Source organism: Dioscorea cayenensis, chromosome 6 (genome assembly GCF_009730915.1).
Source record: "Dioscorea cayenensis subsp. rotundata cultivar TDr96_F1 chromosome 6, TDr96_F1_v2_PseudoChromosome.rev07_lg8_w22 25.fasta, whole genome shotgun sequence".
Lineage (NCBI taxonomy): Eukaryota > Viridiplantae > Streptophyta > Magnoliopsida > Dioscoreales > Dioscoreaceae > Dioscorea > Dioscorea cayenensis.
The window spans coordinates 17,339,396-17,359,709 of record NC_052476.1 but is presented as its reverse complement, the minus strand read 5'-3'; the positions used below and the strand labels follow the sequence as shown (position 1 = coordinate 17,359,709).

At 30.8% G+C, this 20,314-nt stretch overlaps 4 protein-coding genes across 4 annotated transcripts; all 4 read left to right on the top strand.

The window, feature by feature from the left end:
* Window positions 1-1,227: 1,227 nt before the first annotated feature.
* LOC120262946 (peroxisomal 2,4-dienoyl-CoA reductase-like) lies at window positions 1,228-4,551 on the top strand. Its single transcript, XM_039270865.1, has 5 exons — window positions 1,228-1,621; window positions 3,326-3,485; window positions 3,585-3,754; window positions 3,838-4,060; window positions 4,230-4,551. The coding sequence occupies exons 1-5, from the start codon at window positions 1,319-1,321 to the stop codon at window positions 4,382-4,384; spliced, it is 1,011 nt and encodes a 336-aa protein (XP_039126799.1). The 5' UTR covers window positions 1,228-1,318; the 3' UTR covers window positions 4,385-4,551.
* A 3,798-nt stretch (window positions 4,552-8,349) lies between these two features.
* Window positions 8,350-14,014, top strand: LOC120263519 (probable protein S-acyltransferase 19). Its single transcript, XM_039271459.1, is given in 11 exon segments — window positions 8,350-8,555; window positions 9,021-9,134; window positions 9,234-9,290; window positions 9,292-9,639; window positions 10,455-10,523; window positions 10,617-10,688; window positions 10,809-10,937; window positions 12,291-12,371; window positions 12,462-12,638; window positions 12,640-12,663; window positions 12,735-14,014. Coding segments are annotated over 11 exon segments (2,076 nt in total). The 5' UTR covers window positions 8,350-8,510; the 3' UTR covers window positions 13,695-14,014.
* A 577-nt stretch (window positions 14,015-14,591) lies between these two features.
* LOC120263823 lies at window positions 14,592-15,897 on the top strand. Its single transcript, XM_039271801.1, has 7 exons — window positions 14,592-14,618; window positions 14,710-14,807; window positions 14,901-15,034; window positions 15,132-15,254; window positions 15,346-15,426; window positions 15,509-15,568; window positions 15,637-15,897. Exons 2-7 carry the CDS (start codon window positions 14,720-14,722, stop codon window positions 15,775-15,777), a joined length of 627 nt encoding a protein of 208 aa, XP_039127735.1. The 5' UTR covers window positions 14,592-14,618; window positions 14,710-14,719; the 3' UTR covers window positions 15,778-15,897.
* A 1,211-nt stretch (window positions 15,898-17,108) lies between these two features.
* Window positions 17,109-18,620, top strand: LOC120263965. Its single transcript, XM_039271946.1, has 7 exons — window positions 17,109-17,145; window positions 17,249-17,352; window positions 17,608-17,741; window positions 17,854-18,012; window positions 18,090-18,164; window positions 18,276-18,335; window positions 18,450-18,620. The coding sequence occupies exons 2-7, from the start codon at window positions 17,256-17,258 to the stop codon at window positions 18,552-18,554; spliced, it is 630 nt and encodes a 209-aa protein (XP_039127880.1). The 5' UTR covers window positions 17,109-17,145; window positions 17,249-17,255; the 3' UTR covers window positions 18,555-18,620.
* The last annotated feature ends 1,694 nt before the right edge of the window (window positions 18,621-20,314 follow it).

Sequence of the window (20,314 nt, the reverse complement as noted above, 5' to 3'; positions counted from 1 at the left end):
AGACTCATTAGAAGCAATAATGGTAACGAGTTGTTAGTATGGGCTCACAACCCAAATCCCTTGTCTTTGGCTGAGGGTGCGTGGGTTGAATGATTAATTTCTATCCCGTGCGTGCGCCTCTTATGTATATAGTACTTGTCGCTTACCGCTTTTGAAAAAAAAAACCTTATCATTTTTCTAATATATACATATATATATAAAGATAGAGCATCAATTGTCATCATTCTAAGGTGATCATTTAGACCTTGTATTATTAATTATTATTATTATTATTATTATTGAAAACATAGTCTTAATCAATGTTTTCAGACCCGGACTGGACCAGCCGGTCAGATCGAGTTGACCCGAATCAGGCCTTAAAACCGGTCCAGTCTAATATATAGGTAACCCGGCCGATCCGACCGGTGATCGGCCTTGTCATCAGCCCGGGTTTGCACAAATTTTTTTTTTAATTCTTATTTTATTTTATAATATACTAATGTTTGAGGGTTATAATGTAAAATTATAGAACTTCCTACTTGTTTATTTTCTAGTGGAATATTTTTATGTTTTCAATTAATTTTGTACTAGTTTATTTTTATGTTATTTGATGTACTATAATATAATTATTAATATACTAATTTTGTACTTGTTTATTTTTAATGTGGTGTACTAATATTATTTATATAAAATACTTGCTTAAAATTTTAAAATTCATGTTTTTATTATTTTTATTATTTTTTATTCTTCAATATTTTATTTTTTAATTATATAACTAAAATTTAAATTATTTTTAATAAAAATTGTTGACCCCGGTTCAACCTGGTTGAATCCAACCCTTGACTCTTAACTTTTTCCCTAGTCAATGCCCGATCCAGGTCTGCAAACCTTGGTCTTAATGTGGTTTTTTAACAAAATTATATAAAATAAAATTTTAACATGCAGAATGTTTGGCCGTGTGAATACATTTGTCAAAAGTACATGAAGCTATGTCTTAATGCTTGAAAGGTAAAGCATTCAACTTTCATATATAAAGTTAAGGGTTCAACTCCTTCCCAGTGAGTGATTAAAACATAAATATTGAGATTTGATTCTGCCATACTTGAGGTTCGATAATTAAATCTTGAAATATTCAAGGGTATATTCATAAAATGATTATAATATTATTATATATATATATTAATAATAATAATTAAAAAATAAATAAAAATAAAAAAACTTAGCCGGCAGCCATGGTAAGTGAGACCACTTCCATTGGAATTGGATTTTGGCCAACTTTGATCTTCTCGGCCAACTTCTCTTGACAAGACAACACATTACCGACCATGTGCGGAAACCCATGACAGTAAACGGCTTAGATTTTGTTTTAGTCCCACAAAGTTGGAGATTTTGTTTTATTCCCACAAAGTTGGAACACAAACACACAGAGAGAGAGAGAGAGAGAGGAGAGAGAGAGATGGATTCGCCGTTTAAAGTTGATATTTTGAAGGGAAAGGTGGCGCTTTTGACCGGCGGAGGCTCAGGGATTGGCTTTGAGATCACCACACAGTTTGGCAAGCATGGCGCCGCCGTTGCCATCATGGGCCGCCGGCGTCAGGTCCTTGATGCTGCTGTCTTGGCTCTTCAGTCACAAGGGATTCGGGTAAGCTTTTCTTTTTATTTGTTTATTGTTTGGGAGTTTGATGTATGTTTTTGATTTGTGGTTTTATTTTGCTGGAATGTTGAGTTTAACTTCTTTTTGTATGTGAGTTTTGTTGATTTTTGGGAAAAAAATTGTTTCTTTTTGGGGTTTGTATGTGATTGGAGTAGCTTAGCTCGTTTGGATGGTTATGTGAAGAGAAATGGGGGAGGTCTCCTTTCTGATTTGTTTTCTTTTTCTCATTAAAAAGAAGAGGTTTGATTCTATTTTTTTTTAAAAAAAAACTTCTGTTTTTGGTTGATTATATTGTTAATTATTGGGAAAAATTGGTTCTTTGGGAGTTTAATTTTGGGGTTTTTTTGGTGTGTCTGGTGGTGTTTCCTTGTTTGTGATGTTCTTGTGATGGATTGAAGGAGATCTATTAGATGGATATTTTTGTGAAGAGAAATGGAGGAGTTCTCCTTCCTGTTTGGTTTCTTTTCATTTGAAGGAAGAGATTTATTTCTTGTTTAAAAATTAATGTTTTCGATTTCTGATATCGATATTCATAGGAAAATTTGGTTCTTTGGGACTTTTGGTATCTCTATTGGTGTTTGTTTGTTTTTTTTTTCTTGAAAGGAAGAGAGATATTTCTATTCCACAATGTCTTTGTTTCTGGTTTGGATTACTTGAATGGTGAATTTACTTATTTGTTTTTTTTTTGTGTGTTAATGAGGAGAAATCTTATCTCTCCCGGTATTCTTTATTTCATGGTAACTGTTTTTTGTGATGGAATGGAGTATTTCTTTTAGATGGATTGTTATGTGAAAAGAAATGGAGTACTTTTCCTTGCTGATTAATTTTAGTTTTCTCTGAAGGATGAGAAATGCTTGTATTTCAGAACTTAACATATTTGATTCTTGTACTTCTCCTCTCACAAATGTTTATATGAACTATTATGGTATCTCTCATGGCATTCTATTTTTTATGGTTTGTGATGGTTTTGTTGTGCAGTGTTTTTAAATAGATGGTAATGTGGAGAAAAAAAATCAAGTAGTCTTCCTTGCTGACTAGTCTTCTTTTCTTGAAAGGAGGAGAAATGTCTTTTATCTTATGAATTTAGTGTCTTTGTTTCTGTCATCAATTGCTGAAATGGGTAACTGTCAGAAGAGAATATTTCTTTTTCCATAGTTTGATGCCTTTGATTTTTATTTTGATTACCGACATCACGTGAAATTAAGCTGTTCTTTTCGGACTTTTTGGTACCTCTCATGGTGTTCTTTATTTCCATGCTTATCATGTTGCAAAAAATGGGATTATTTGTCTTTGATGGATAACCACAGAATGCTGATGATTTGAATGCTTTACATTCTGTCGTTACATTTCTTTGCTTTCCTCCAAAAGAAGAGTTCTTCTGTCTTTAATTTTCTTGAGAACTTGATGTCTATGAATTTGGTTTGGATTACTGAAAAGTTTAATTGACTTTTCTGTCATAATTTTCTTCATTTTTTTGTTATCTTTCATGTGCTCAGAGGGATAGTTATAGAATGCTGAACTGTTTGGACTGTCTAAATTCTTGTTTCCTCTGTGGTGAGATTAGTTAAATTGTTTGGTTGATAATTTGAATCTCTGAATCTCTTCAAGATAAAAATCAGATAATGGGTTTGATTATGATATTCAAATTGTTTGGACTTTATGTGAAGCAAGTTTGCTTAATGTATCATGCAGGCCATTGGGATTGAGGGAGATGTTCGTAAGCGGGAAGATGCAGCAAAGGCAGTTGACACAACTGTTCAACATTTCGGAAGACTTGATATTCTTGTGAATGGAGCAGCAGGTAATTTCCTCGCATCGCCGGAAGACTTATCACCCAATGGATTTCGAACCGGTGAGGTTTCTTCTGTTTCACATTTTACACTTTCCATTCCATGCAAGCAAATGCCTGCTACCCGAAGAGTGTATTTACATTGTAAATAACCTTCGGCAGTTATAGACATTGATTCAGTTGGTACATACACAATGTGCCATGAAGCACTGAAGTATCTGAAAAAGGGTGGCCCAGGGAGAGATTCATCAACAGGTGGTCTCATACTGAACATTAGCGCAACACTTCACTACACGGCATCCTGGTATCAAATTCACGTATCGGCAGCTAAGGCATGTTATATGTAATGCAATTTGATCGTCTAAATTATGAAGAGTTTATATTTCCGATATGTTATGATATTCTTGTTCAACAGGCAGCAGTAGATAGCATTACAAAATCTTTGGCTCTTGAATGGGGAACTGATTATGATATAAGGGTGAACGGGATTGCGCCCGGGCCCATTGAAGGGACACCAGGACTCCGAAAACTCGCACCGGAGGAGATGAAGGTAAAATTGAGAGAAGCCATGCCTTTGTTCAAAATGGGAGAGAGATGGGACATTGCAATGGCCGCCGTGTACCTGGCTTCTGATGCAGGTTGTCAATGTGCTCGTATTTTATGATCTTATTAAAGTTTTTATCACTATTAGTTTCATTTCTTACACTCAAAATAATCTTTGTGAATTAAAATATACAATTAGATCACTGAGATAAACGATGTTCTCGTTTCCCTGATCGTCTCTTATTTGCTGAAATCCTCGTGTAGGTAAGTATGTCAATGGAGCAACCATGGTTGTTGATGGTGGGCTCTGGCTAAGCCAGCCTAGACACATACCAAAAGAGGAAGTGAAACAACTCTCTCGTGTTGTAGAGAAGAAGTCGAGGACATCGCCGACTGGCGTCCCCACAAGCAAACTGTGATAAATACCTCAATTAACATGCTAAAATAATTTCGGCCTTGCCGTCAGAATTACATTGGAAACAACATGCCCAAGTCGAACAAAGCTATTGTATGTATTTATTTGACTCAACAGCTTGTACCAAATTATATTGAACTTCAAATAATTTTGCATGAACATATTATGCTAGATTTCAAGGCCGATGAATGAAACTGTTGAGTGCTTGCATTCTGTCGACAAGGTTTACGTACTAATTCATCATAATAGTCAGAGAATGTGATTATTCTTAACTAGTTTGCTTGATTATTACTGAACAGCTTGTTCTAATTATCACCCTACTACCCATGTGAATTAATATGTCGAATCTCATTTGAATGATAGAACTTGTGCACATTGCTGTATCAAATCAACCTGTAAACATTACTGGGCCACACTGTTATGATCACCATTGAATTCAATGAAATCATGATCTTTTGTCTGCATGATTTTTTTCTGCAGAATTTTCTACTTTTCAGTAAATTATATGAAAATTTCTTTAATTATCGTCATATGAAACTATTTAAACCACAACTAACAAACTCAGCTGATATATCACATGTTAACAGCAATTTAGAATGTGGTAAAACCATAATTTTTTTTTTGTAGAATTTCTAATTATTATGTCGAATGATCAACACTCCGATATCATTACTGCCATGAATTCTAACATTGAATTCAATGAAATCATGACTTCTTTTCTGCATAATTTTTTACTATAGAATTTTCTTCTTTCCAGAAAAAGTATATGAAACTTTGTTTAATTATCGCCATATGAAACTAATTGAACATTAAACTCAATTAAGAATCCTGCTGTCTTAAATTCCAACATTGAATGTGATTAAAAAAAAAATTCTTGATCTCTTATCTGCATCATTTTTTTCTGCATATTTTTCTTATTTTGAGCTTAGTTTGGGTAACCATGGTTAACAAACTAAGCAAACATTAAACTCGATCGAGAATACCCTTGTCTTGAATTCAAACATTGAATGTGATTAAAGAAAATCATCGTCTCTTGTCTGCATGATTTTTTTTTGTCTACAAAAATTCTTATTCTGAGCTTAGTTTAGGTAACCATGGTTAACAAGCAATTAACCATGGTTAACAAAATAATCAAACATTAAACTTGATCGAGAATACCGTTGTCTTGAATTCAAACATTGATAGTGATTAAAGAAAATCATGATCTCTTGTCTGCATGATTTTTTTTTTGTCTGCAGAATTTTCTTATTCTGAGCTTAGTTTAGGTAACCATGGTTAACAAGCCATTAACCACGGTTAACAAACTAATCAAACAATAAACTGGAAACATGGAATGTGATTAAAGAAAATCATGATCTCTTGCCTGCATGATTTTAATTTTTTTTTCTGCAGAATTTTCTTATTCTGAGCATAGTTTAGTTAACCATGGTTAACAAACCAATGAGCATCGGAAACATAACTAAACCGATGATATAATATCGATGTTTCGAACATTAAACAAGGTCTCAAAATTTGCAAACCAATTAATTTATGCATCATAGTTTGACTTCCAAACATGTATTTGTTTGTGGATTCTTCATGTCCAAAATGAGATGGAAACTGCAGCCAAGAAAGGTTGGGAAATCTCATCTACTCTTTTGTGCATACATTAACAACTTCAACTACTTCTCATTATTTTGATTTAATTAATCTTTTTTTTTTTTTTGTTTGAAGATTTGTCTTCTTTCTTTGTATGTTTTGAGGCTAAGTGGACTTTTGAATTATTAATTGCTTGTGTTATCAACTTGAACAACATAGAAGTGGCGTTTTTTTACATATATACCCTTGAAAATTTCTGATATATATATATATATTGAAAATAATTCGTTATGTATTTGAATGTTTTTTTACAAGATTGATTTATGGTAGAGTTTGTGACGCTAATTATACTGATCCGATGTAGCTTATATGATTTTTTGAATTATGAAAAATTAAAAAAATCATTTAGAATTAAACCCAGAGGATTTAGAGTATATTAAATAATATAATTTTAAAATTTTATTTTCGTGAATAACAAATTTGGCAAAGTATGTGCCTCACCATTATACTTGATTTTCAATATAGTAAAATTATTTTCTCCTTTTTTTGTCGTTATTTTTGTGATTTTAGGTTTTTCATTTAAAATTTTTCTATTATTACTTTTTTTTATAAATAAATAATACAATTTATGGAAAAAACATATATGTTGTGGAGTTTTATGTTATTGTTTCTTAATTTCAGGAATTATATTTGCATGAATACCATACCAATTTAAAAAAAAATCAATATTTATGTAAATATTCAAGTCAACAATTGAGTAACTTTTTAAAATGACTATGTTGCCCTCAATTTTTTTTCCTCTTCTAGAATAGATCTAGGACTTAAATGAGATAGGAAGGAGGCCAAAAAGGGTATTAGAAAATAGAAACCCACATAATTACCCCTTTTTATAGGGGTCCATCTGAAAATTCTTTTTTTTTTTCTTTTTAAAGGAATTAAGGAAATATGCATTTATTGAGGAAATTATGATACGTGTTTCAAAAAGACGGAAAAAAAAAAAATCCAAATCGTAGGGGCCCACAAAAAAACCAATAAATTCGCCAACTTGGCAGAAAGGTCCCTTTGTAAATGCTGCTTTTCATTTTTGACTTATTTCAAATTTAAAAAAAAAATGTTTTTTTCTTGGATGGTTTTGAAAAAAAATCATTATTATGATTATGATTATTATTATTATTATTATATTTAGTTTCTAAAATTATAATTTATAAATAATTAATTTTAAAACACCGAAAGAGATAACAACTTTTATTTAGTTCAGTGAATTATTACTTAAATAATAAGTATGTAAACCCAGAATCAAATTCTTCAAATTAGTACTGTTACGGAAATAATGGAGGTTAAATTCTTAAATTAATAGTATTTTTAAAATAAAAAAATTTACATGGGCTGATATAGAACTAAAATATGAATTGGTTTTCATTACACAAATTATAAAATAATTTTATTTTAATAAACAGTAAAGAATAATAATTAATTAACATTGGAAAACTAGTCTTAGGTTTCCAACGTATCTCACAATGCCACATTTAAAGAAGAGAGAGAAACTCTAGAGAGAGAGAAAAAGAAAGAACCGAGATACCAAAAATAAGTACGTTTAATAAATAATAATAATAATTATTATAAATAATTCTGAAATATTTCAAATTTTAGTTATTAAGTTTTGAATTATATTTTATTTGTTTTTTTTAACGAGTTAAAAAAATAATTTTTAATCATTTATATTAAAGCCTTCTTTTTTGCACTAGATTAATAATTAATTTTAACAAATAAATCACGGGTTTTATTAATATATAATATAATAAATTTTTTTAAAAATACTTTTTTAGTGAAAGCAGAATAAACTGCCAAATTTTATATTCAATATTTATATGTTAGAATTATTTTAAATAAATAAAAAAAATAAGAAAATCATTTTAATTTAAAATAACATTAAAAAATCTCTTTTAAAATATCAAATAAAATAAAATTAAAAAAATCAGACAACCTAACAATTCTAAATAAAAGTAAAAACATATAATTCAATCCTCAGAGAATCTGATAAATAATAATATCACAGTATTATTTATACAGTACTATAATATAAGTGATTCGATTTTATATCACTCACTTATTTTTGTGATGTCTTCTATTATATTATTTAATAATTATTAAAAAAATAAAAATAATAAACAGAAAAATAGATGGAACAAGGGGAAAATGTTATAAAGTTTTTAATAATTTTTTTTATTAATAATAATAATTTTCTCATTAAAAAATTCTTGAAAAACTGGCTTCAATGCAATTTTTTAAAGAAGAGAGAGAGAGAGAAAAAGTCTAGAGAGAGAAAGAGAGTTTAGAGAGAGAAAGAGTCAAAAGCTAGAAACTTGGGAGAGAGTGAGAAAAACTAAAGAAAAAGGTTTTCATCCCAAACACAAGCACAAACACCAAGCAATCCATGGCCTTCTCCTCTTGAGCGAGTTCGTCAACCCTTCTTCTCCTACTCCTCTCCTTCTCACCCTCTCTTTGGATGCTGTGATCTGAGGAAGAGGCGGTTCCAATCTGTATAAGAAACCATGGTGAGGCGCCATGGATGGCAACTCCCAGCGCACACCTTTCAGGTACCTCAAATCATGTGTTTGACTCTATTGGTGTTGGTTTTTTTTGGATGTTAGTTGAGTGATGGGATATTGGAATGTTTGGAGATCATTTTCTGAAAAAAGGTGTCAGCTTGATGTGGATTTGCTTGATTTGTTTGTAAACTCACTGAAGTTGATTTTTTTGATTGTATAGTGTGAGAAGAATGAGAGAATGGATCGTCTTTTTCGTTTCAATTTCTCTTCTTTTGCTTTTACCATTGTTGATTATTCTTGGCTGTCTTCATCTTTGTAGCACATATGGGAATTTTCATTTGTGTTTTAGGTTTAGGTTTTGTGGCATTTTCTTGCGTTTGCGGTGTTGCTTATGATCAGAGTTTTTCAGCATGTATATATATATATATATATATATATATTTGCGATATATGATTGTGCATGATCTCATAATCAGAGAATAACTTTCTTTTCTGCGTGTCTTTACATTGGTAGGTTGTTGCTATCACTGTTTTCTTTCTGCTGGTTATAGCTTTCTACGCCTTCTTCGCACCCTTTCTGAGCAAGCAAATCTTCGAATACATTGCGATTGCAGTTTACACTCCAGTGGTATGTATGCCTGGCCTCTTCAAAGGCTTAGGTGATGATATATTTACTGGGATTATTTTGAACTAATAAGTGACATTCTTTTCTGTTCAATGTTTCCAGGCTGTTGCTGTTTTTGTTCTTTATGTCCGCTGCACACGCATTAATCCCGCTGATCCAGGGGATTATGGGAAAGTTTGATGGTGTGTTCAGTAGCATGCCGGATGGCAATCCGGGTCTGCAAAACATGAATCTGCCAGCTAATTTCGACAATGTTGGAACTGGAGCGCATTCTTCTCCCTCGTCAGCTTGTAGGAGTTCTGTGGATGGTTCTCAGAAAAAAGTGTCAGCTGGAGATGACAGGAAAATAGATATTCCTGTGGCTCCTCCTAGAAAACGCTCATCCCCTTGCTGCATACTCGGTGCGCTAATCTGTTTACCTTTTGCAAAAGATGATTGCCGGAAAGAAGATGCTAATGAACAAGCTGGTGGGGAGGATGCTTTGTTCTGCACACTGTGCAATGCTGAGGTATAGCTTCCTGATCAAAAGCATTTGTTTATCTTTGTTTTGAACCAGTCCCTTTTGCAATGTTCTGGAATCACTTACCATGTTACAGTCTTCTGTAATTTTTTTTTTTATCAATTCTATGGTCCAAGCCATATGCATTCTCTTGTGCTTTGTGATAACCATTTGTTGCCCTCATTTATTTGTTTACGTTAATTCAGTTGCTGAAACCTGCCTTAGCTTAAGTAATATAACATTCAAGAGAATTTTGGTAAATTTCTTTTTGTTTCCTTTTTATTGATTACTTTTATATATATATATATATATATTCTATTTTTATTCTGTTTTCATGTTTCTGTAATTTTATTTGTGGTGATTTAGTGAACCCTCCTGTTCGGTGGGCTTTGTATGGTTTGCCTCTCTATTAATTCTTTTTAGAGGCATCTCCTCATAAAGTATAATAGGATTTTTTTTCTCTCCTGCATCTGTTTTGTACTTTTATCCAAATTTATGTTGGTTGTCCCTTTCTTTCTATGTGGAAACTGCTTTAACTTGGATTTTCTTGAAAACCTTCTCCTTGGAATTAAAATCTTTAGGACCTTTGCTTCACATGGAGGTTTGCCCATCTTCTTAAATCTGATGTGGCGATTCAAAATTTTAACAAATTTTTTATTGACCTTCACTGAATTTGCATGAACTCCAAAGCAGCCTCTTAGAATCTGTGTTATCAATGTTAGATGCATAATAGATAAAAACTGCAGGATTCCTCAACTCCAAAATTATTTTTGATCTTTTATGTTCATAAAGGTTAACTTCTTGTGTGCATTTTCATCTTGCAGGTGCGTAAGTTCAGCAAACATTGTAGAAGTTGTGATAAATGTGTGGATGGATTTGATCATCATTGTCGGGTAAAATATTCTTCGAACATTGTTATTACCACTTTATTAATATTTGGTATTCTACAGAACTTTTTAATTTGCCTGGTGTTTATTTATGAACAGTGGTTGAATAATTGTGTGGGGAGAAAGAATTATATCACATTTATATCACTGATGGCGACAAGTCTGGTTTGGGTATGCAGCAGGAGCTAAGGCTTGGACCTTCTGATTTTCTTCCCAATATTCATCTTAAATGATCTAGTAAGTTCTGATATGGGTTATGGCGTCTTTATTTTATTTTTTTAACTTTCCCAGCTTGCGATTGAGTTTGGGGTTGGAGTTGCTGTTCTTGTGCTCTGTTTTGTGGATAAGAAGGGCACAGAGAAAAGCATTGTTGACAAGCTTGGAAATGGTTTCTCTCGTGCCCCATTTGCAACTATTGTGGTAAGTTCACCTTGGTAATGATTTAATATTCTTGAAATGGATTGCTTATTTAAATTGTTGTGTTTGGTCAGCCCTGGTTTTATTTTTGAAATAGGCTCGTAACTAAATCGGACTTCTTTGCAGAATATTGAGCTCAGTTATTGAAACCTTTTCTGTTCCTTTTCATCTGTCTCCTACATGTTCTGATGTTTTATTTTTCCTTGACTTTTTGTTTATTTGTGATCAAAAGTATCTTTGCTATAGTTTTTGCTTTTAATGGCCCATCTAGGATGCAAACACATTCTTGTTAACTTTCTTTCAGTTTGGTTTAATTGAGTGTCTGTATTTACATGGCAATTTTTTTTTATCCTTAATGGATATGCATCACATGATGCTATGTTTCATAGTGTCTCAAGGAACTAATATCACCATTCAGGTTCTTTCTGTCTGAATCAATATCGGAATATCCTCTCTTTTCTATTCCCTTATTTCTTTCTCAATCTCCCTACTCTATGTTTACTCTATATGTAACCCAACCACGCTCAGTTTTACTTTACATTTTTTTACCTTAATCGTAGTTTTGTTTTGTCTGAAAGTTTTTGGATGCTGCCAGAATTTATGCTATAGCAGCATCTTTAAATAGAGAAATTTTTACCATCCCCGATCATGTTACTCTCATTGAAGATGTGTATTATCCACAAAGGGTGTGTTTTATTATCTTGGGACTGTGCGCTCAGAGCCAAGATTGAAGAGCATTAATAAGTTTTAGAACTTTGGCAAAAGGTTAAATGTTCAAGTGTGTTCTTTGTTCTACAAGCACATCATTCTCGCATTGATCCTATATTTGCTACATTTCTTGGTATTTTGTTTGTGTTTTATAAAATTTTGTATTATTATTTTTTAATCAATCATGTTACCAATTTTTGTGGAGGAATTTTGTTTATGGTGTGCTAATAAGAAGTGTATCTAATGAAAGAGCAATATTGCTAGCAAAATAAACACAAATAGATTTGGTAGACAAAGAATTGTTTTGTTTAAAAACGTCTTAGGGATCTAAAATGAGAGAAAAACGTTCAGTTGAGATTTATTTCCAAGAAGATAAACTTAATTTCACGACATACAAGTAAGTGATAAACTTGATCTGCGTCTGCAAGCTAGGTATCGCTGATGTTTCATTAGTGATTTTTAGGCTGGATTTCGAGTATGTTTAGAAGGATTGCACTAGTCTTGGTCTTCTCCTCTTCCAAACTAGTTGTTTAGCTCCTTAATTATTTCACCCCTTCGACATCCATACCATATGCATCACCGACTTGTGTTTATTTTATATATCTGAATTATTCATTCATATGCTAAAGCCAAATTTTTGATATGCAGGCTATCTGTACTGCAGTTTCATTATTGGCTTGTGTGCCACTGGGCGAACTATTCTTTTTCCATATGATTTTGATTAAAAAGGTTAGACTCAAAGAAGATGAACACATCATTTCTAAACGTCAATAAGCTATATTTACTTCACTCATTCCGTCTTTTCTGACTTTCTAACAGGGCATCACAACATATGAGTATGTGGTGGCGATGAGAGCCATGAGCGAGGCACCTCCGGCATCTCCGGAAGATGAGCTTAGACAGTGGGCCCTTTATTCTCCGACTAATTCTGCCACCACTGGCATAAGCGGTGGTAGTTCTCTTGGTCTACAATACAAAGGCGTTTGGTGTACTCCGACCGAGAGTGTTCGTTGATCAACAGGTAAGACATACATAAGTTTAATTGAAACTTTATATGCTTGTTTCTCACCGTTAATTTAACTCTTGTTGCAGGATGAGATTATCCCGCATTTGGAACCTGGGATGGTACCTTCGACTGTTGATCCGGATGCTGCTGGAAATGCAGATAGTGGAATGAAGTCTAAAAGGGCAGTTAAGATTAGCGCTTGGAAACTCGCTAAGTTAGACTCTGGTGAGGCAATGAAAGCAGCCGCAAAAGCCCGAGCATCCTCTTCTGTTCTCCGGCCAATAGAACCTCGTAGGTTACCGGACGGTGATCTCAGCTCTAGTGGTAATGCCAGTGTTCGAAGCAGTACAAGCATGGATTACAGTGCTCATAAAGAGTTCAAGTCTCAGTTGAAACCGGATTCTTTAAAGAACTCATACCCGCAGAGTATTGCAAGCAAAGAGGACTATGAAAGTATTACACCATCTGCCAGTAGCTTCAGCAGTCCCGGTCCCATTCATGAAGCCCCTGTGGTCCTCAACCCTCTTCCTTTGCAGCGTTCTCTTCCCGATCGCCCCTTGATTCAAAGAGGACCGATACTGAATACTCAGCTCACCAACCCGATGTTTCAGACCGCCACTTCCCTTATCCGGGAGAGCAAAAAGGCATCGGTTGTTTGGGACCAAGAAGCCGGCCGATATGTTTCAGTTCCTGCATCGTCTACTAGAACTGAACCTATGATTGATGCACCCGTGAGAACTTCTCGTGTTTCCTTGACAAACACCACAGCTGAAACAAGTAGTGGTCATGGAAGAAGGCCGAGTTTTCCAAGTACTTCAGCGCCCGCTGCTCCTGCACAACAACCGGAGAGACTAATGTACACTGGACAGTCGATATTCTTCGGCGGACCTCTTCTAAATGAAGGAGGCTCAAGGCTGAGATCAGAGACCGAAAGGGAACCAAATGCAGCTCGCGAATCAACTGTAGAGAGGCGGCAAGTTTTAAATCAGTTCCCAGTGTTCGCCCCCGGAACTTTGCCAAAGAGAGCCCCCGGAAACACCAAGTAGTTTTCGCCTTAGAGATTACATGATGATCAAGTGCTTTCTTTCACAGAGCTGTCTCATTTCAACACTGCAGCGACAAACAACCATCGACACGAACTGCAGCTTGACTTAGAAAAACAAACCGAAAAGCTTGGATTACTAACTCGAATTCCGCTGCTCATAGCTCTAGATTTCGGAAATTATATTTCGGAATGATGGATATCATTTTCTGTACATTGATACTCTTTTTCATGTGCCACATTTAGTTAAATCCTTTAGGAAATAGGTGAGAAATTTTCTTGCCTTCTTTTTCATGCTTGAATGGAAGAGACAATACATTTTTATGGCCTTTTTGTTTTCTGTTAAACAGTGTTCTAGTTTTCAATGGTGAAACAATAGTTATGATTCTCATTAGGGTTAGGGTTAGAGTTTATCTATCAAACAATTATTATTATTATTTTTTTAAGATCATGAAAACTTTGACTGAATTAACACTAATCAAAATAAACAATTAATGATTAGATTTATTTTATGTATTAACTGCACTTAAGAATGCATGATTTGGACCTAAATGCATTCATTGTTAGCATCTTTAGAGAAAATAGTTATGATAATGACAAACAAAGCTGGATATAGACAAACTAATTATTGAACAACAACATATGAAGTTTTTTTAATTTAAAAAAGGAAACAACAGATGAAGTTTCTCAATCACTTTTTTATTTATATATTAAAAAAGTTTGCAAGATAAGATAACCATGAAAAATTAGTTTCCAATGTGGATCCAATGGTTAACATAATTATACATCTAATAATTCTTTCCAAAAACAACATTAAAAAAAAATTATAAAATCTAAATAATTTAGAGCTATAAATAGTTCATGCAACTCCTTAACTTTCTTCATTCAGTACTAACTGAAGTTCAACTAAGAAATCTTCGGCTTTTCGGTAATGATTTTTTTTTTTCTGTTTGATTATTCATGTTTTTATATTTTATACGTATCGTCTTTAATTTTTTTTCTTTTAATTTAAAGCGAAGAACAACGACGATGAAAATGCTGTGGAGTTTCGGAATTATACTTAGTTTCGTAGCATTTCATGTTGATGCTAGAGTTGAATTCATGTCTACGTCTGCAGGTGAACATAGAATCAAAATTCAAGAACAAATTTATAGTAAAACATTCTAATAAATTTGAATTTATTTTATTTTTTTGAAATTTATGTGAATAGATTTAGGATGTAATTCATGTTTGGAATTTGCGAGAAATGCCGAGAAAGAATTTAACAGTATGAAGTTATTTGAGGAAGTCGTCGCGCTATCGAAACAAGTCTGTCAAGCTCTTCCGAATGATTTAGAAATCAAGGTACAAGTTTTTCGTATTATATATATATATATATTTGGTGAATCTATATTTAGTTTCATTATTATTTAAAAATAATTTATATATATTTATTTTGTAGTGTTTGAAAAAATCGAGAGATTATGTTCAGTATGCTAAGGTACTATTTCAAGAATTCTTTCATGAAAAAAGTTTATGCAATAATACGAGATTATGCGACGATGAAAAAGGTGGTGACGATGAGGTAAAAATACGAAGTTGAATAAATCAATTTAATTTTTCTTTATGTTGTTTTTTTTTATTTATCAAATAAAAAGCAAAATTTTCATTGATAGGAAGCAAACATGAAAAGTTGTTCCAAGTGTAAAAAATATGCCAGAAAAGTAATTTCAGAGATACAAAATCCAAGAACAAAGGTATTCAAAATTGAAATTTTTTTTGTAGATTTTTTTAAAAAATTATTTATCTAATCTAATATAATTTTCTGTTTGTCAACAGACTAAAGCTACTAATGCTATGCTTAATTTTTGCGAAGAAAGAGGGGAGGACCGCGAGAAAGTGAGTTAAATCTTAAATTTAAATCAGAATAATTTAACAACTCAAAACAATAATTTTTTTTATTGTAGTGCGATGAATATGTATACCAATACGGAGCTGCAGTACTTGACAAATTGGAGAAAGCTAAAGCGAAAAACTTATGTAATGCATTGGAATTCTGCGACAATGAAGAGGAAGGTGATTCCATGCTAATGGAAATTAATATGTGATACTATCAGAGTTGTTTTATGAGTAATATTGATTGTTATGGATATATGCATTAATTCAAGTTACTTGTAATAAAGAGATTAACAATAATAAGTATGAAAAAATTTATGTATTGCATTGCAGTGAGATGCGTTAGATATAAACCAAATATATTTTTCGAGTGAGTCTTATTCAATCTAAAAGTTTATGTAGTGATATTAATATTTACTAACTTAACTGATATTTGATAATTAAATAATAATTTATAATAAATAACTTTGAATAAATTTATGCATATTGCAGTGAGATGTGTCAAATATAAACAATATATTTTTCAAATGAGTTTGATTCAACCTAAAAATTTATATATTCATATCTACTCATTTAACCGATAATCTGCGATTATTAGTCAGTAGTATATATATATATATATATAATTTAAAAATAATTTTTTTTCTCTTATTTAATGATTTAAAAAAAAATTAATAATAATATTTTGGTAAAATGTCTAGATATATGATTTTCCTCACTTGTAGGCTCTTCTTGCAAACAATGCCGGAATGCCCCCAAGAAAATATTAAATTACATCCCAGTCACTACTTGCAACTATTTTTATTCATATAAAAGCATGGGTTAAAAAAAGAGATTTTACTTTTCCTCCCTGATAAATATAAAAATTACTTCTTCCTCCCACTTCTCTTACAAAAGGAGGATTTGAGCATGTCTAATAAACACAATGAGGTTCTTTTTGTAAAATTCCATAAAATTATGTAAAAAAATATTACATTTATTTCAAGATGCCATTGGGCATAATTTGAGAGAGAATGGGAGTGAATTATTGTTCATAATTTATCCATCTTTAATTATAAGTTTGGATCCAAAGATGCATCTTTTAACATTGAGTTCTAAAATTAATAATTATAACATGATATATATAATAATACAATGTACAAGTTATTCCTAGCTCAATTTCAAAACTCTAGTCAAAATTAATTTTTAAGCAAATTCTTATTATTTTTACCAAATTTTTTTTTGTATAATTATACTTATTCCATTTATAATTATTTTTGTAATTTCTCACTCTTTGAAACATTTAGATTTAATGTTAATATATTAACTAAAAAAAGAACTAAGTCACTCATTATAATGACTTTTGAATCATTAAAAAAAAGAAGTAATAAAAAATAATAATTGGAGACAAGTTAATAATATTCCAACATGATTTGAAAAAAATAAAATAAAATAAAAAGAAAAATAAGTACTAGTATATCTGTATATGCTATTCACTATGTGAAGTTTTTAAGTGCTATAAATAACACAACTACCAATCTCTCACCTTCATTCAATTCCAACATTGCATTTCAACTTACACACCAACTTTGAAGCTTTTGGTATGATATTATTTCTAACTTTTTTTTTTATATATAATTATTATGATTATTTTCCTTGAAAAATAAATAAATAAATATATATTTTTTTAATTTTCCATTGTAGTTGAGGAATGATGAACATGAAGATGATGTGGAGTTTTGGGATCATTCTCACTTTGCTACTTCTTCATGTGGATGCTAGATTTGACTTCATGTCTATCACTAGAGGTTAACTTCATTTCAATTATATATATATATATATATATATATTTATATATTAATTAGATATTTTGAAAAAAATTTAAACTATTTATTGAGGAGGTGGGTTCGAATCTCAGTTCTTACAAGTGTAAGAAGACATATGTAGTAGAGCTCATGAGCTCCTCGCATATGTCGTTTGTCTGCATTTATTAAAATTTTTTTTTTTGAACTTAAATATCTTCATTAAGAAAAAAAATGAAGTAGAGGTTGTATGAAATGCAGGAACAAGATGCAATTCATGCTTGGAAGCATCAAGAAAAGCAGACAAAGCATTGAAGAACAAGGACATGTTCAATGATGTCAATGTTCTTTCAAACCAAGTTTGTCAATCTCTTCCTTCTGATTTACAATCCAAGGTAACAACATTCCAAACTCCAATCAATATATTTCTTTTAAATCTTAAAATCATATATATATATATATATATAAAATTATTACTTACTTTTTATTTATTGGTTATATTTTCAGTGTTTGAGGAAATCAAGTGATCAAATAGAACAAAGCCGTGTTCAAATGCAAGAAATCTTCCATGAACAAAACCTCTGCAACAAAACTGGATTGTGCTTTGATGAAGTCACAGATGTTATTGATAATAAAAATTCTTCAGAGAATACAAACTGTGTGAATGTAATAACTAAGAACAATAATTTAATTTAGATTTTAATAGAAATATAAATTACTAATTTTTTTTTTTTGTTCAACAGCGCGCGGACGAATGCAGTGATTGTACGTATGCGATCGAGAATTTTATTTATCAACTTGCAGATCCAAAAGTGAAGGTAATATTGTTTGATGTAATTATATAATATAATCTCGACACACACATGAAACTCTTTTTGAATTTATTATTATTTATTAATTTTATGATTTTTTTTTTAAATTTTTTTTAGAATAAAGTGACCGATGCAGCGCTTGATTACTGTGATGAGTCCGAAGGAAATCGAAAGAGAGTGAGTTTATTTATTTATTTATTTTTTTCTCTTAAATTTCAGTGACTTTCAATTTATTTATCTGGTTTAATTTTCATATTTTATTTATTTATTTATTTTTATTTTATTTTACAGTGCAAGCAAGCGGTATATCGATATGGAAGAATAGTTCTTCATAAACTAGAGCAAGTGAAGGCTAAAGACTTGTGCATGGTGTTGAACTTGTGTGATGTGATATGATCAATTTTGATCAATGTGATCAAAATTGAGATGCCGCCATTTGATTCGAGCTTCAATAATTTATGGAAAAACAAATATTTTTTATTTATTTTTAATTTTATTTTAGAGAATTTGGTTTTGTTTGAATTTAATGATATTAATTCTTCTGTATAGATTTGTTTTTGTTTGTTTGTAATAAAAATTCTCCAAATAATAATATTATATTGAAGGAGTTATTTGCAAAACTCATCAATCGCTCATAATTCCTTGAAATCTTACAAATTTAATGCAACAATAATATTATTATTTTGCAATTGTTTATAGTTCAACATAATTCACATTAAAAGACACTTCTACTAATTTTGTTAACAAAAAATTAATTTGAAAAATTCCTAAATCACACTCAATTTCTCACTCTCAGATGATTCCTGTTGATGTATCAAAATTTATAAATTTTTTTTTAAAAAATATATTAATAATAGTAATTGAGCATGATTTTAATTGAAAACTCATATAAAAAGATTATTGTATAACCTATACACCCCTTGTAAACAGAACTATGTAAAGTTATATATGCAAATATAATTAATAAAATTCACTATGTATATATATATATATATATGATTTTTTTATGTATATCCCTAAAAATTTGCTAAATTGCATTAATAACCCTAAAAATTCAAGTTGTTTGCATGTATACTCCTATACCCCCCACACACTAAATAAATTTATTATTACAATATATTATTACATGTTAAATAACAAAAAACCCTATACATAAATGCTCCTATAATTTCTATAACTATTCAATTATATATCTATATATATATATATATATATATATATATATATATATATATATAAGAAAATAAATGCATTTTTATTCATTACATCTAAAAATCTAAGAACTTTTTAATAATGATTAAATCAATAATTTACATATATACTTCTAAAAAGTTTAAGGTGCTTCCGTTTGTTATATCTAAATAAAAATTAACATTCCTAGAAGAGTTTAAAATTTTTTGTAAACAAATTGATTTTTATTATTATAAAAAAATAATCAATATTTATATTACATTTTAATAGTGTACATGGAATATAGACACACACATGCATTCATACGTACATACATACATGCATATATGCGACAAATCCAATTTTAAAAAGTATAAATCTCATCATTTAGTTTTTATTGGGGGTATATCGATAAAGATCCATATATATATATACATAGTGCTTTTAGAGGAATGAAAAAGGCACCTTATAATAATTACAAATATTTGGAGGGTTTATATGACTCTCAATAATCACATTGTGCTTACTGTTATGTGGCCTACACACAACATCAAGTACACAAAATATATATAATAACTTGCTATGATACTAACCACATGCATTATTATTTTGATTACTATTTTTTTAAGAGCATCTCAATGATAAATTTTTAGAGAGATCCAATGCACAAATGATTTGTTCCTAATAGTCCTTATTTTAATAAAAACAAACTACTAATCAATGGAAATAATAAATATGAAGACAAAATTTTGTCATTCTGATTCTTATCTTATAGTAGGAGATTTAACAGTACATATATAAGTAATTCTTGAAAATTCTTGAAAATTGAGGGGGTTAAATCTATAAAATCCCAACAAAAAAAAAAAACAAAATAACAACTTAGCAATGAATTCAATAAAATCTATGGAATATATATATATATATATATATATAAATCACTTCCAAGTTTATGAAATAAAAACAAAACAACCCAAACGAACAACTTT